The 15,296-nt window shown below is 32.9% G+C and overlaps 1 protein-coding gene across 2 annotated transcripts; it reads right to left on the reverse strand.

Annotated features, from left to right (window-relative positions):
• Positions 1 to 1,957: 1,957 nt before the first annotated feature.
• On the reverse strand, positions 1,958 to 14,681 carry LOC128889493 (uncharacterized). Of its 2 annotated transcripts, none has more exons than XM_054147168.1 (3): positions 14,451 to 14,681; positions 4,299 to 4,497; positions 1,958 to 3,869 (listed from the first exon to the last, which is right to left on the reverse strand). In XM_054147168.1, exons 1-3 carry the CDS (start codon positions 14,617 to 14,619, stop codon positions 3,623 to 3,625), a joined length of 615 nt encoding a protein of 204 aa, XP_054003143.1. In that variant the 5' UTR covers positions 14,620 to 14,681; the 3' UTR covers positions 1,958 to 3,622. The 2 variants fall into 2 exon arrangements, with proteins under 2 accessions (XP_054003143.1, XP_054003144.1); XM_054147169.1 differs by having other exon boundaries at positions 14,455 to 14,565.
• Between the last annotated feature and the right edge of the window lie 615 nt (positions 14,682 to 15,296).

Consider the following 15,296-nt stretch of genomic DNA (forward strand, 5'->3'; position numbering starts at 1 on the left):
CTTGGTGGCCATTGTCACCGCGACAGCTGTGGCAATCACTCTGACCAATGCTCAATGGGCCGACATTCCGAAAGAGTGTCCAATGGAAGATGGAAAAGAAGCGGTTCATATCCCGGATCCAAACGATTGTCACAAATTTTTCAAGTGCAACCATGGAGTGCCTGTACCGAAAGAGTGTCCAGTAAGTAATGATGAAAACCTCAGATTGTGCTACAACGAGGAACTGCAAGTCTGCGATTGGCCATGGAATGTAACCTGCTGTAATGGTACAGAACCTCCACCGCTTCCTTCAACTTTACCAACGACACCTACAACGTCAACACCAACAACCCAACCCACAACAACTTCGCCAACTTCGCCAAACACGCCAGGTGGATCAGAGAAATGTCCACCGACAGAATCTGTTAAAATACCCGACGAAACCGACTGTAGATATTATTACGAATGCGATCGAGGACAAAAATCAGGACCCTACAAATGTCGAGATGGTCTCTACTTCAATCCAATAGTCCAACAATGCGACCGCCCCATAAATGTACCAAATTGCCCGAAGATCTTTATTCCGTCTGCATAGTCTCTCCATTCAAAGAAAGGACAGGGATGAAAGGTTTCATTTGCGTAATTTTGCGTGACATTTAATTGCATGCTGAAAACTGATCATTTCTTTATGCATCATGAATATTTTTTTCCGATTCGGAGATCTTGAACTCGCATCGGCAGTAGGAATCATTAGCAACTGATTACCATGACTGTCCATAAGTCTTTTGGCGCACGAAGCGTTAGTAAAATACGACAACTCACGACCATATGCTTCAGTAGTTACACATGTGTAGTTTGCATTTTTTATGTAAAAATATGTTTTACATTAAATACGCAGGCACTAAGGTGTTGTAACGGATCACTTAATCTTTATGTACTTACACGTTTCATGGCATCCCAAAGCACGTGTCTATTTTGCCTTTACTTTAGCATGTTCGTGTTGTATACTTAGGTTGTCCCAAAAGTTCCTTTCGTTTTTTTTAGTAAGTAATACATACACAATAGTTTATGTTTTATGTTACGTTACTGACAATGATCTCTATAGGATCCATTTTGCCCTATTACCTTCTCTCATCTCTGTGGATGCAGTGTAATACTGTCTTTCACTGCATTTTTAGGTCATTCATTGAGATAAACCTTTTACCACGGGAGTATTTTTTAATGCAAAGAAAAAACATTCCAGTGAAACATTAACAATTTGTTTCTAATGATTAAAGAAACGTGGAACCTGAACGTTATCTTGCTGGAATACGACGCCCCCCCGCCTATTTAACATAACCGAGCTTTCTAAAATGATTGTGTATTATTGTTTAGGGAATGTTTAAAGTATCCGCCAATTCACGAACAGTATATTGCGTATTTTCATCAATGAAGGTCTTGATAAGGTATGTCTCTGATCCATTCGGATTAAAAGTACCATCACATCCTAAACTAACCGCGAACTGTCTTAACACACTTATAGAATTACTCTTATAAACGATGTACATTTCGTTTACAATGTCATTGGCATTGTTGCCTTTTTTAATGCAATTTAATCGTTAAGACACTTCACTCGTCGTAAATGCTTTCGTCGATTTTCCATAATTAAAGGCGTACGAAATGTCACGAACAACACTTCGATATGAATGAAATATTTTCCACGATGGTTAGACGATGACTGGAAAGGACAACATTAACTTTTAAAATATAAGATCGTTTACTTACTGCCAGTCAAAAACTTTTGAGACAACCTAATATTAGCTGTATGATTGTTCTTGAATAGTTCTTCCAGCGTGAATATCTTAGTTGTATTACCTTGGATCTGCTCTCATTCGTACTAAATCCTTTTTTGATACAACTGGCCAGAGAATATTTGGGAATATATTAGAAACGTTTTATGTAGCGCACTGCGTGCGTTGTTTAAATAATGCTCCAAATACCTTGGAATATATTTATTATTGTTACACTTCTATCTAATTTAAACTTTCGTTGCTAAATCCCTGGCTTTAGTTCGTTTAGACTTACAAACCTAGACACGTTTCAATAGATAATAGAATATTTATAACGACATCCCGTGAAATTTAATTTATTTCGAATTGCATCTTCGCCTCACAAGGAAATGCATATAAGCATATAATTTATTTATATAAACGAACAATCAAATATTTTATTTGCGTAGTATATATTTAAGGGGAGGTTACCGTTGAGATGCATGAAACATACGTGAACTTCTGGAATTTTGTTTTAATATAAAATTAATACTTACGGGTATAAGTTTCAAAGTAATATATTCTTGTATAATTGGAAGTTAAATTTCAATTTTTGTGTGTAAAAAGAGTCCAAAATGGTGGCTCCAGCTCAGATCAAATAAATAAATGTACGGCGTCGTTTGCTCTGCGCGGGGCGCTTCACATCCTTGCTAGTTTATCTGAACCAAAAATGGATTTCGAATTGTAAACGTAAAATAAATTTGAGAGCCCTTGTCGTTTTTCATTTTCTAAAAATCCTCTGCATAAGAAAATGGCAGCCGTTTGAAAAAGAAAACGAATTTTGTTGCTGTTTTCTTTTGCGTCAATGAACGAACAAAAAATGTGCAAATCAATTTTTAACAAAAGTCGCTTCGTGATAGTCTCGCCAATTGGATTTCTTTTCCATTTATTATGAAAATCGGTTAATCTGTTGAAGCTGTAGCGCACCCCGCGCTCTAAGAAATACTGTTTCGAAAAAAACAGCTACCTATTTCCAAGCCGACGCTGTAAATTTTTAAATACCTTCGAGAAATCGAATTTTTCATCGTCATGAACGGTAACCTCCCCTTAAGCTGCCCGACAAAAATCTTCATTTCGTTATCAGTATAGGTGTTAAATGGAACCTGCTCGAATAAGAGTTCACGCCAACTGTACCGCGGGCAAAATTCTGTGGATTGATGTCGATAAATAATTTATCAAGAAGTAACAATAAATTTTAGTGTTAGAAAGACGGATACATCTTACTCCCGATTTACATGACACCTTTTTTTTTTACACGGTTTTCAAAGAAACGGATTTGTAAAAGTAAATACTGTCGAACATAACTATTTTGGTTGTACATGTATTTATTTAGTAATTCTTTAATACCATTCGTTTGTAAACGCTGACAATGAACTTGAATATTTACTAGAAAGAAGTATGTTTTCCTTCTTTTTATATAACAATCAGTCATTACAGAGGACCTTACCAGGAGCCATGAATACATTCTTAAGATTTTACATTTAATGGTTAATGATACATAGTTGTAACTTTTGTAGCATTTTTATAATTCGACCGAACCTTTACAAATTGTAAATAAAGTGAATAGAAAAGTCATATCTGTAAAAACCAAAAATATGACTATAAAATTGTAGCTTTGTATATCTATTGTTTCGTAAAAGTATGTACTGACATTTTTTATTTTTCATTTGCATTTCACTTCTATTTTACATTGAAATAAATGATGTTCATTTAATAACTGGCTAAATTATTTGCATTTTGTTTTTGTTTTTTAGACAAACGAATGCGAAACGTGTCTATCGTGTAGATCGGGGGATAAGTATACTCTGTAAATGTAGGAGCACGCACAAACCGTTTTATTGTACATCGTCGTAGTAATTTTCAACTACATCTAACACGTGACAAGGTCGGTCGTCAATTCTTGAACCATGCTTCCTGTTATCAGAGCTTTCAAGTTCGTGAAGTAACCGACTTCTCTCCGGCGTCCTTTTCTCAAATCTCGGTTGCTGCGATTGTTGAGAAGCGTCCAGGATCGTTTTCAACGTGTCCAAAGCTCGATTGGCACTCGATATGGCGGATGAATCATCGACTCTCTTCCCGTACCTAATTATGTTACAGTAACCGTTAAAAAAAGGTTACAACGATTCTTTCTACCCAAAGCACATGCAATCAACACATTCACTTCCGAACTTATAATCGTCAACAGGGATTCGAACCCTAACCCGTACCGGGTTCCGGTACTTCGTATTATAGAATAACCCATCTAACCAGGTAACACAAGACATCTGTACCCCGAGTAACCCGTTTAACCCGGTTGTATGCGCGTTATGATAATACAGTAAAAACCATAGTTATTACCATGTATCTAAACGATAATCAATTTTATTTCAATATTGTCTGTTTTCTACTCTGCTGTCCACCCGCGAGAAGAAGGTCATGCAAGTGCTTACATTTACTCGTATTTACTACTCGTTTACTGTCCTTATGTAGCAGAAAAGAGTTAAAACAGTCCATTACGATTTCGTTTCGTACCTAGGCCTTCCGACGAACTTAAGGTAGTTTAAGTAGTGGTCAACAACTTGTTTTATGTCCTCGGTTGATGTCACCTCTGGTCTGCTCATTGGTTCCGGTTCACCGAGAACAGTCTCAGTTCCAAGAACGAAGACGACGAAGTATAAGAATATAACATTTGGAGACGATTGCATTCTTGCTACCGAAATAGTCTTCTTTACTGAAAAAGAAATTCCTACATTGTAGTTAGGTTTTTAGAAGGCATACGCTTTACCGACCCTAAAAAGAGAAGTATACATATTCAGAAATTGTTTATAAAGAAATTATGCGATGAGTTGTTTTCACACTGTCAGTATGATTTATTGAGCACAGGAACAAACTAAACCGGGTTTATAATGTCTTTAATATAGCGTTATTTTGTTTGACGATGTGCGCAAATGAACACTGCAAAAAAAGACTGGTGAACAATTGAGAGCTATAGTGATCGTAGAATATATTTAAGATCTATAAATTAAAAATTTTCTTAAGCGTGTGTTTCTACCTTGTTGGATCAAAAAAATTATATAAAATTTGTTCTTTCTTTTTCGAGCTTCATTAAATATTTCGACGGAATATCTGCGGACGGAATTATCCATGATTTATTAGATTCTTTTTCGGTATTTCTTAAGTACTTTTTCGTTTTTTGGTATCTATTTGTTCTGCTGCATCGGTTCTTTTCCTTTTCTGCTTTATCTGTTTTGTTCTTCATGTTTTGATTGTTTTGTTTCTGAACTGCTGGTAAAAATTGTTGAATGTTTTTTCTTTTGATTCCGTTTTGTAAGTTTAACTTGTAATTGGAAATATCAAATATGATCAGAAATCCAATAATTTGTACTCGGTGGATTCAAGAACATCATCAGATTTGATGTATTCAAAGTGAACGTTTCACATCAGGATAAAGGATATATTGAGTGTTTGCAAAATAAGATGCAAGTTTCGATCCACTCTTGTCAATATGATGAAATATTCCATCTATCTCGAAAGCTAGGTACATTTAGCTCGACAAACATTTGTTTTTGTGCTGTCACGTACCTCTTAGGTTGAATATTGAATTAACTGCAGATGTGGCGCAATGAATTGCTGAATTGGGCATTGTCTAGCTTGTATATATGTTCAACCTCTGTTTTACAACTTTTGTAATTACGTTAGAGTTCAGACTATTTGAATAATTTAATATTAAAAAGATGAATAGGTACGCAAATGCTTCGAATGGATGTAGAATATTTCAGTATTTTAACATTTTGTTTCTTAAATTAAAGTGAAACATTAACTTGACTTTTAAATACTTTGAATATTTCGATAAATGAAAATACATAGTATAAAAAATTACATTAATGACAATACCCCACCCCGTTTAATAAAAACGCCAGTAATCTTCAGATTTCGGAAAATATGACCTAGAATTAATTTTTTTGCCTGTTATAGTATGTCCTCCTTCGAACCAAACATTTTCCTCTGGAGACATATCTTCGTATCATTAAAAGCCTATTTTAGGTACAAATCTTAGACGACTCGATCGGTGTATTAGAATGTTCCTTGTTTTAATGATTTTTAAAGTCTATGTTATTCACCCTCGAAATACCTTGCAAATATATAAAAAAAACTTCTGAAAAATTTGAGCGCTTAATTTGAACATTAACACGTGTTCTAAAGCTTTGAAAGTTTTTAATAGAAAATATATGTAATTTATTTCAAACTTTTTTTTCCTAAATATTTCCTTATATATCAAACCAGTAATTATAGAGCTATTTTTTTTTAGTTAAAACATTTTCGCAATATTCCTTTAAATGTTTCAAATATAAAATTATTTAATATTCTTTGTAAAAGTTCCATAACCAAAGATTCTTTCTCAGGTAATTCGAAAATGTCGTACTTATTCTGTTATGGAAAAATTCTCTAATCTGAACACTTTTAACTCCCAATTGATCCATATAACGAAGATTCAACTGTTTTTGAATAGTAACTATACGGAGTGTCCCAGAATTAGTGTAAAAGCCGGAAATGGGGGGGGGGGGGTAGCTGAAACAATTCTGAACAACAATTTCCTTTGCAGAAATGTCGGATGGGCCTTCGTTTTTTAATTATTAACAAAAATCACCGACTAAATAAATAATAATACAGTATTTATAAATAACATATATAATAATAAATATACTATTTATTCGAATTCTATACGACATATACTGAAAACACTAAAGTTTTCGAATATTCCAATAATATTCGACAGGTACTCCCAGCTCTAAATTACATTCACTCGAGAGGCATACTTGTTTTCCATAAGGAAAGTTTTTAAAAGTGAAGTACTATATAATCTCTGTTATCAGAGCCTCGACATTATCGAGGAGAGTTTAAGACGAAAGAAAGAGGACCATACTCGATGTCTTCGATTTTATTCTACTTATATATAGCAACATCCTTATATCAATCCAATCCTATGTATCAAATCCTTCATATATCAACATTCGTTATCATACACAATGTCTTTGAGCGAATAATTTAGTGTTTGAAGGTTAAATCCTATTAGCGAAACCTCCACTGCTTATTCGAAAATATCGATGTCACGAAATTGTATTACCTTATCAATACAATAGATTAGATCGCCGTGAAACGGAAATCTGAATCAGTGATAGGATATGGATTTGATATGGCAGCAATTTGTGACACGGAAAGAAAAAGAAATGTGAAATTAAAAATTGCGTTGACAGAAGAGCAAGATAAACCACCGAACTGTGTAATTTACTGATTAGTTTACAGCCAAAATGTACATTCAATGCCACAATTTTTTTGGCCTACTAAGCTGGCCTATCAAGGATATGAAATTGGGATGAAAGAATGTTGGGAGATTACATTTGGTTACTCATCAAAGAAACAAACCCAACGAATAACAGAAGACAGAGCAAAGGCCGAAATTATTTCTAATTGAAATTAATTAAATAAATGTTTCCCATATAAATAGGAAAAAAATACAAAAACAGAGTAAAATTGGAATTTTTGTACCTTTACTCAATTATTCTTAATTCCGGTATTTATCCATAAATTTTCTTTAACAAACTCTTGTTTTCTTCGTAAAAGTGCGATCTATACGTAGGCAATAAGAAATTGGACATAATTTGACAATTTATATTTTTCCATGGCGATGGATGAAATATTCGTGTTCTATTTTAGCCGAAAAAGTTAAAATTTTTCATATATATTGGCTCGTAACACTTAAACTATTGAACCGATTGGAAAATAACGTGAAAAACAATTGTTGGAAATTCGATTCTCTTTAAAATGGCGTCTTGTGCGACCCAATCGGACGTTTCTAACTCGAGATATAGCCTAAAATGTGACCGTATGTCAGAAAAAAATTGAAAAAAAAAAATGGAAAAAAAATTGAAAAATTCATATAATGTGCCATTGAATGTACATTTTTGTTTTTTATTTTATAAACTAGTTTTATTGACACATACTTTGTTAATCGTTACTTTGAATGATATATAATAAACTCAACAATTATTTTACCTACAATATAATATACGTGTAAAATACATTTGGGAAAACGTGGAGAACCGGTATTATCTTAAATTTATGAAACCTTTTAATTTTCTTAATGCACCAATAATTTTCTCACTGAATTGCTATCAACATAAAATGAAAAAACCAACGTAAGCAAATAAAAAGCTAAATCAATCGTTTTCAGTTTAAAAAGTTTGTTATGTTATGCATCTTGAAAGATTGCACAGAACCGACGAAGTATCTAAATTGTTCACATAAACAATTATTAACGAACAGAACGGTACGATTAACCAGACCACAAATCCTATACTTACTTTCAAAAATTAGAAGATTTAAATTTCATTCATTTAAAGTATTCTTTCGACACGAAGAAGTGTTAGAGGCTTTATAAGTGCAAACATTTGATCTGTAATAATGTCATCAATGGTCTTAAAAGATTAAATCTATTACTGTTCTGCGATCCATTAATGTTGACGTATTATGTCACGTTTGGAGTACCTAGATAAATGCATGAAAGTCGTTTTGAAGTAGAGCCGAAGTCACTCGATCGTTGAAAAGAATGTAGAAACTCGCATAAGAATCCTTTCGATCGGGTACTTAAGATCTTATGAAAGGTCCCTTTTGAAATTTATCTGATAAGGTGACATTTCGTGTACCCTAAATATTTTTGAAGTTTAATCTAATCCGAAGGCCTAAATTATACCAAATCGATTTCAATACTGAAATAAATTTTCCATACTCTTTGATGACGATACTGAACTAGATTCGACCGTAGTCTCGGTTAAACACTAATTTTTTGGCCTTCGAAGGTGGTTATGAACGATTTATAAAAAAATCAAGGTACAAGGTAACATACAATTTGGGTGTTGTACTCATAATAGCTTTGGTGGTTTTATGGATGCCTATCATCTAGAAAAATATCATTCCTTTTTAACCAACTTCGAAAAAAGAGGAGGATATGACAAGAATTCGACATGTATAATTTTTTTTTGTATGTATGTTACCTTTGTACGCCCACACGGCTTGACCGATCGGAATGAACCTCTTGTATCTTGTAGAGCATGTTCGCCGATTGGTCCCGTTACTTCGACATTTTGAGATTTTTAATTTTTTACCCGTTTTTTTGTCAAAAAACCGAAACATTTTGTATTGCTTCTTATTCCGAAACGGATTGGCTAATCGAATTGAATCTTCTTGCATCTGGTAGGGCTTTGTTGGCTCTTGAAAGCTTGAAAAAACATTTGACCTATTTCCATTTTTTACCATTTTATTGCACTTTTTATTGTAAAAATGTACTATTTCATGTTCGGCCTGAATTCGATGAAAACGATGAAACCCTTTACATTTTGCTGCCGGATTCGTTTTCGAGTTGATCACTTTGCAAAAATGATTTTTCTTATTGTTTATATCTATTGTTATTGAAAAATTGCTATTTTTTTATGTAACTTGGCGAGGAAATTACCGAGCGGGATGGAACCTTCCATATATAATGTCAGAAGATTTGATAATGTTCCCATTTAGAGAAGTTATGAATTTCTTAATGTTTATAACAATTGTTACTGCAAAATTCCAATTCTTTGCTGAAACTCGGCACGGAATGAACCGATCGAGGTGGAGTCTTCCACACAATGTCAGATGATTTAATAGTGTTCCCATTTGGAAAAATTTCTGAACTTTTTAATGTTTATAACAATTGTAACTGAAAAACTCCTATTCTTTTGCCTATTCCCATTTGCAAACATTTATGGACACGTTCATTATTTAAAACCATTGTTGGTGCAAAATTGCTATGCTCTGGTGTAGCTTGACAAGGAATTTACCAAACGCAATCAATCCTTTCACATTTAGTTGCCCATGTATTCCTGATAATCCCATTTGAAACTATACAGGGTGTCCCAAAAATGTTGAATGTCCTTGAATGGGGTGATTTGAAACAATTTTTTCTTATTTCTACAAACGAGACAATTATTGTGAACTACGTTTCGAAAAATATTGGTAAATAAATTCAGCAATTTTTAGGGGCCCGTTAAGAGGACAATATCGTTGGATTGGTAACGGCTTAGCTGGCCCTATGACCAGTTTTCATAAAGCCGAGGAACAGATCAAATCGACTGTCTACCCGGTTTATCGTAGACCGTGCACTAAAAGAATGCACATCGTTAGGTGAAAACAGCGGCATAAAAGGCACTCTTCGAAGCTCGATAATCCGGCAACAAAGCTGTTTGGAAAACAAAGACGAATATTCCTGCAGCATCCCACACGCTGCGTAATCCGTATCGCGGCCTTCAAAAATGTCTCGATCATTTTTGCAATTGTCTCCATATTGTGTTACAATCTCAAAGGGAGTCTAATCAATAAATATACTGGGTGTGATCGAATATGACGTGTACAATGTCACGAAGTGATTCGTTATGAAAGATGCAAGAAGAAAAAAAAGGAGTATCATTTTTTATTTACAGTGCATTGTAAATCCGCTCTTAGCACGGCAAAAATAATTTTTTTAAGAAACACATTTCCGCATCACAATAAAATATTTTTAAAGGTTCGAAGTAAACTTATGCATACTTGTAAATTTCCACAAATGTATTAGTCCAGTTGTACAAGTGACCATGTATTATTGATGAATTTATCTAAACAATCTATGAATTTATCTAAACAAACGCATGGTATTCCCAAATCGTAACGCTGCATAATAACAAATATGATTCATATTTATTTCATTAGCATAGATTTATTTAAGTGTCTATGTTTATTTAATTATGTTTATTTATCGAATCTTTCTATAGTGACCTGAGACTTTTGCACAGTATAGTATGTTTTAGTTGCATGTGCTTTACGTAAAAAGAATCGGAGTTGCTAAAGTCGAAGTCGATGCGACTGTCGACATAAATACAAAGAAAAAGAATACTAAAAATAATTTATTTTGACACAAGATAAAAGAGTACTCCCTTAAATTTTCGCGTTGAATTTGGCAAATTTTTAATTTTTTAAGTATTATCTGATATAGACATTTTGAAAACTTTAACCAACAAGAATTTAAAAGAAAAATCTATTTTATGACTCTAAGAAAAGAAACAGTATTTACTTTCTTGTATGAGCGGAAATACTCGGTAGTTATGTACATAATTGGACCGCAGCTTCTGTCGTCGACCTTAACAGGGGAGCATTACCTACCTACATTAAATACGTGTAAAGTTATTAACATTATTAGATAATGTGCTTTATGCTATTCGAAACTAATAATTTCCAAACATGATGGTGCTTCATCATACTCTACTTGAAAAATAAGAACCTTTTTGAATGAAAAATATCAATTTTCGTAGAGAATCAATTGCCTGGTTTTCAAGATCATTAATTATTAGACCCCACGATTTTTATTTGCAGGGTCGTATCAAAGAGAAAGTTTGTAGTCAGGGTATTGGAACTCAGGGCCAATTAATACAAAGTATTAATCACGCATTGGAAGACTTGGAAAATCAAAACACGTTGTCGAGGCTTCATGCATCCGTAATTAGACGGACGCAGCTATGCATACAAGAGCAACGACATCAGTTTCAGTAATCTTGTAATTAATAATGAATAAAAAAGTTGACATCTACCTTTTTATCCTAGTTGTATCTAGGAACTCGTCAATTTTATGTAGCCATATTTTAGCTGTAATTGTGGAGTGGACTTTTAAACACGATTCTCTCGCAAACTGAATCAGAAGTTGTAAAATTGTCTTCTCGTTTCCTTCTTATTGTTTTTATAAAGCATCAGCTCGTGTCAACTTATACATATGTGTTATTGAATCACACGCTGCATTGCTATTTAATGTATCTTTATAAATGCAGGCATTCTTCAGAAAACAAGATCTCATCAAAAAATAAACGAAAATTACAAATTGATCGTGTTAGAGTTCCGAATGTACCATAATTTCTTATTCTCTTTATGCTTTGTTGGTAAATGAAAAAGTTTAACATTTTTGGGTAAAAACATGAATAGAAAACTTTTAAATATTTGTACGAAGAAAATGATATTGTGACAATATTTTGTGAAGAACGAGAAGAGATAAAAAAAAAAAGCAAAACCTAATTAGAAATATATAATATTTACTAATATAATGTTTAGTTTTCACGATATGAAAACAATTTTTCTCTTATATCACAAAATACTGTTTTCTGTTTCTTTCACCACATCATTTATTAGACCATAATTTTATTTATTACCATGGATTTATTTATTATAATACTTATAGTTTATTTCCATTATTAGTTCCGTTTGATAATTAATATTAGATTATTGTAACTTCTATTGACTTTGAAATCTACGAAATTCATTCAGTCAAAAGAGTCGTTAATTAAATTTCTCGGGATACAAATTGAACGTAAGTGGTCTTCGTTTAGATTTCTTAATTGCTCCGAAACCAATAAATATTACATCTATTTCATCATTTTAATTCACGTAGCACCATATATTTCTATTAAAAACCATCCAAAGACATCTTGGGAAATACGTATCCATTTTTGATAATAATTATTAAAATTGACACGGTGTTTATAAAAATACAAATAATTTTATATTTTTTACTGCGTTTTACAACAGCATTCTTTTGCACTTTAAAAACTAGTTTGATATAAATAAGACATCATTTCAAATATTAAAATTATCTGTATAAGCTATTTATGGTTTGAAGCAATAAAATAAATACATAAATAAACGTTAAAATTACATTGCATATAAACAGTAAAAATATTGACTCAAGATATCTGTGACAGAAACCGCAAATCCGATATTTCTACTTTTGAGTAAAAGCCAATGAAAGAATACTTTAATCGAAAAACTTTTTGTCTCCAAGGTTTAAAAGGATAACGTGATTTTCTTGTAATTAACACTGGAAATTAGAACCGTCACTTCCGGTTGATAAAAGTTTCGCACGCATTCTCGGCTCGTATAAATAAATAAATAAAAGAAATGGGAAAATTCCGTTAGCCGTTGGGTGTTATCTGATTTGCATTTGCTTGATTGAAAATTGAAACTCGTGTCCGTTAAAGATAAAATGGCGGACATCGACGATGCGATTCTCGCTGAATATGTAAAACTGATTGCGATGTCGTTTATAACAGATGCGAAGTAGAGACGCTTCGAATAATCGGATCGATAACGAGATATCGATGCGATCAGGGAGTACAAATTTCAAACTCATTCTTCTTTTACGACAGACTTGTGATATAAATATTATATCAACCATGAAAACAATATTTTTAAAGTAAATAATTGATCAAACAGAGGTTTACGTTCTTTGCGAGGTAAATTTCTTTGTAATTGAATCACTGAGTAGACATTTTTAAATGCTAAAATATTTCGTTTTTAAAGTATACATCTCATAAATGTATCGGAGTACAACGAATAGAGAAAGCCTATAGGCGTTCATGAATGTAAGTACTTTAGATATGTGATTTCTGAAATAAAAATATTCAAATAATTAGAATGATTAATTGTTTGTTGGTGTATATTGCTAAGTAAATGAAACTTAACGTTATTTCTTGACTACAAAATATTGAATTTCTTAAAATAGTAAATGTCACACACCTACAAACGATCTCTATTTAAATGTATTATGTGGCGATCTAAAATATTTGTCATATTTCCCCTTTGCATATAATTTTCAATAATTGTCTAAAATATACGTTTATACTTTTAATAAACTTTTACAGTAAGAGTAAGTTAATAAATACCATTGTACATTTGATAATAGGTATCACTGTAATCAATAAATTGCACGTATGTGTTGTAATTTTGTAATTCAACTATATTCATTGAACGTTAAAAAACTCGAAGCACACAAAATATATTTCATTCATAATCAAATAATCGTGGTGCTTTATTATTTCTTTCAACTCAACTACCATATGTTAGAAGTGGTGTCACTTAATGGACGATTCGATCGTCCGTCCCTTGATCCTCTTTCGAATAAATTTTGTTAAAAATTCTTACAGAAATAAATAAAAATATCAGGGAGGTAAAACATGAATTAATATAAATTACGATTATGAATAAAAAGACCTAACTCACATGAAATTATCAACGACGTAAATCTAGAAATATGATGAAATGTATAACCTCACGCATGTGAAATTATTAATGGTTGTTAATTGCAATAGCCTGTTTAACGAAAGAAAAAAAATCATATCCAATGTGTTTAATAAAAGATGAACTGTTTAAAGCTACAGAGTAGAACTATACAGAAACCAGGAGCGAGATCAAACCGATCGACGTTCAAAAAGAAAGATTAACAAAATGTCGGAATAACATTGTCCCGTATCCACAATATAAGACGACGTTCCTTTAAGACGCAGAAAGAGTTCAGTTATTTTTACGTGCAAAGAACTAGTAATGTTGCAAAAGATAGATCCGCGTCAGAATTGATTTCACCATCTGGTTTTCATCAAACCAATGGCGATTCGAGGTAACTGTTATTTTGAAGACACTTGCGTCCGTGGCCTCAATATTATTAAACGTTAATTTTACAGGACGGCTCCGAACAATGGCACACATCACAATAATTACACAGCGAATAGGTCACAATTATCCATAATTATTACAGCACAAACGGCGCGGATTCGATGTGGATAAAATTCAATTCGCAACACTTACTCACCGATCGATTGAGGAGTCGATTCGAGATTATTATATGCTCGTGAAGGTAAGAGATTAATCTGGTCGAGAAGCTTTCTGTATCCTGGCGAACGATTCGAAAGTTCAGATCGGCCGCTCGGGCCACCGACAGGAGTATATATACCTGAGAACGCACCCTCCAACGCATCCCCTCAGCTGCAGCCCATGGTATCGCGCAGCCAATCCACGAGGCTCAACCCCACCAGTCGTCCTTCTATCCTTCCCATGGATCTTTTTTTCGTCGATCGTTGTTGTTCTTCGTCAAGATATTGCCCGACGCACAGTGCGATGAGTATATGAGAAATAAGGACAAAAATCAAATCAGTAAATAAAAATATTCTACTCGATAAAAAAGGTAAAAAAAGTAAATAAGTATGTTAAAACAATGAAGAAAAAGTTTAGTACATAATATTTTACCAAAATCTTTGTTAAACAATTATTAAATAATTAATTAATTTTAAAAAGATAATAGAACAATTTAATTTTAAGGGAGCGTTTCACCGTGAACGTACAAAAAAAAGCATATTTTCAATCATTTTTTTCTCAGGAACTATTGCATGAAATTGAATGAATGTTTTTCCCCCTTAAAGGTATGATTAAGGAAAGCAAATAAAAAATTTTTTTTTTTGGTAAAAAATATTTCGTTATTTATTTATAAAATAATATGCATGTGTGCAAAAAAAAAGTTATTCGCTGGCGCTGGTGATTTTGGCTCTCCTGGTAATTTGAAATAGAAAATCGAAAAAGTTTATTAAACTATGTCGTCGCACCTATGGTTAGGTGTATTTTGATTATGCAATAGTGAGGTAAGTGTTTTTTTAATCC

Source organism: Hylaeus anthracinus, unplaced genomic scaffold (assembly GCF_026225885.1).
Source record: "Hylaeus anthracinus isolate JK02 unplaced genomic scaffold, UHH_iyHylAnth1.0_haploid 11997, whole genome shotgun sequence".
Taxonomy (NCBI): Eukaryota; Metazoa; Arthropoda; class Insecta; order Hymenoptera; family Colletidae; genus Hylaeus; species Hylaeus anthracinus.

Coding starts and splice junctions, on each gene's coding strand:
- LOC128889493 (XM_054147168.1), bottom strand. CDS start 14,619: ATGCGTTGGAGGGTGCGTTCTCAGGTATATATACTCCTGTCGGTGGCC. Junction 4,498..14,450: donor ACTCCTCAATCGATCGGTGA/GTAAGTGTTGCG, acceptor TTTCTTTTTCAG/TAAAGAAGACTATTTCGGTA. Junction 3,870..4,298: donor AAGTTCGTCGGAAGGCCTAG/GTACGAAACGAA, acceptor TAACATAATTAG/GTACGGGAAGAGAGTCGATG.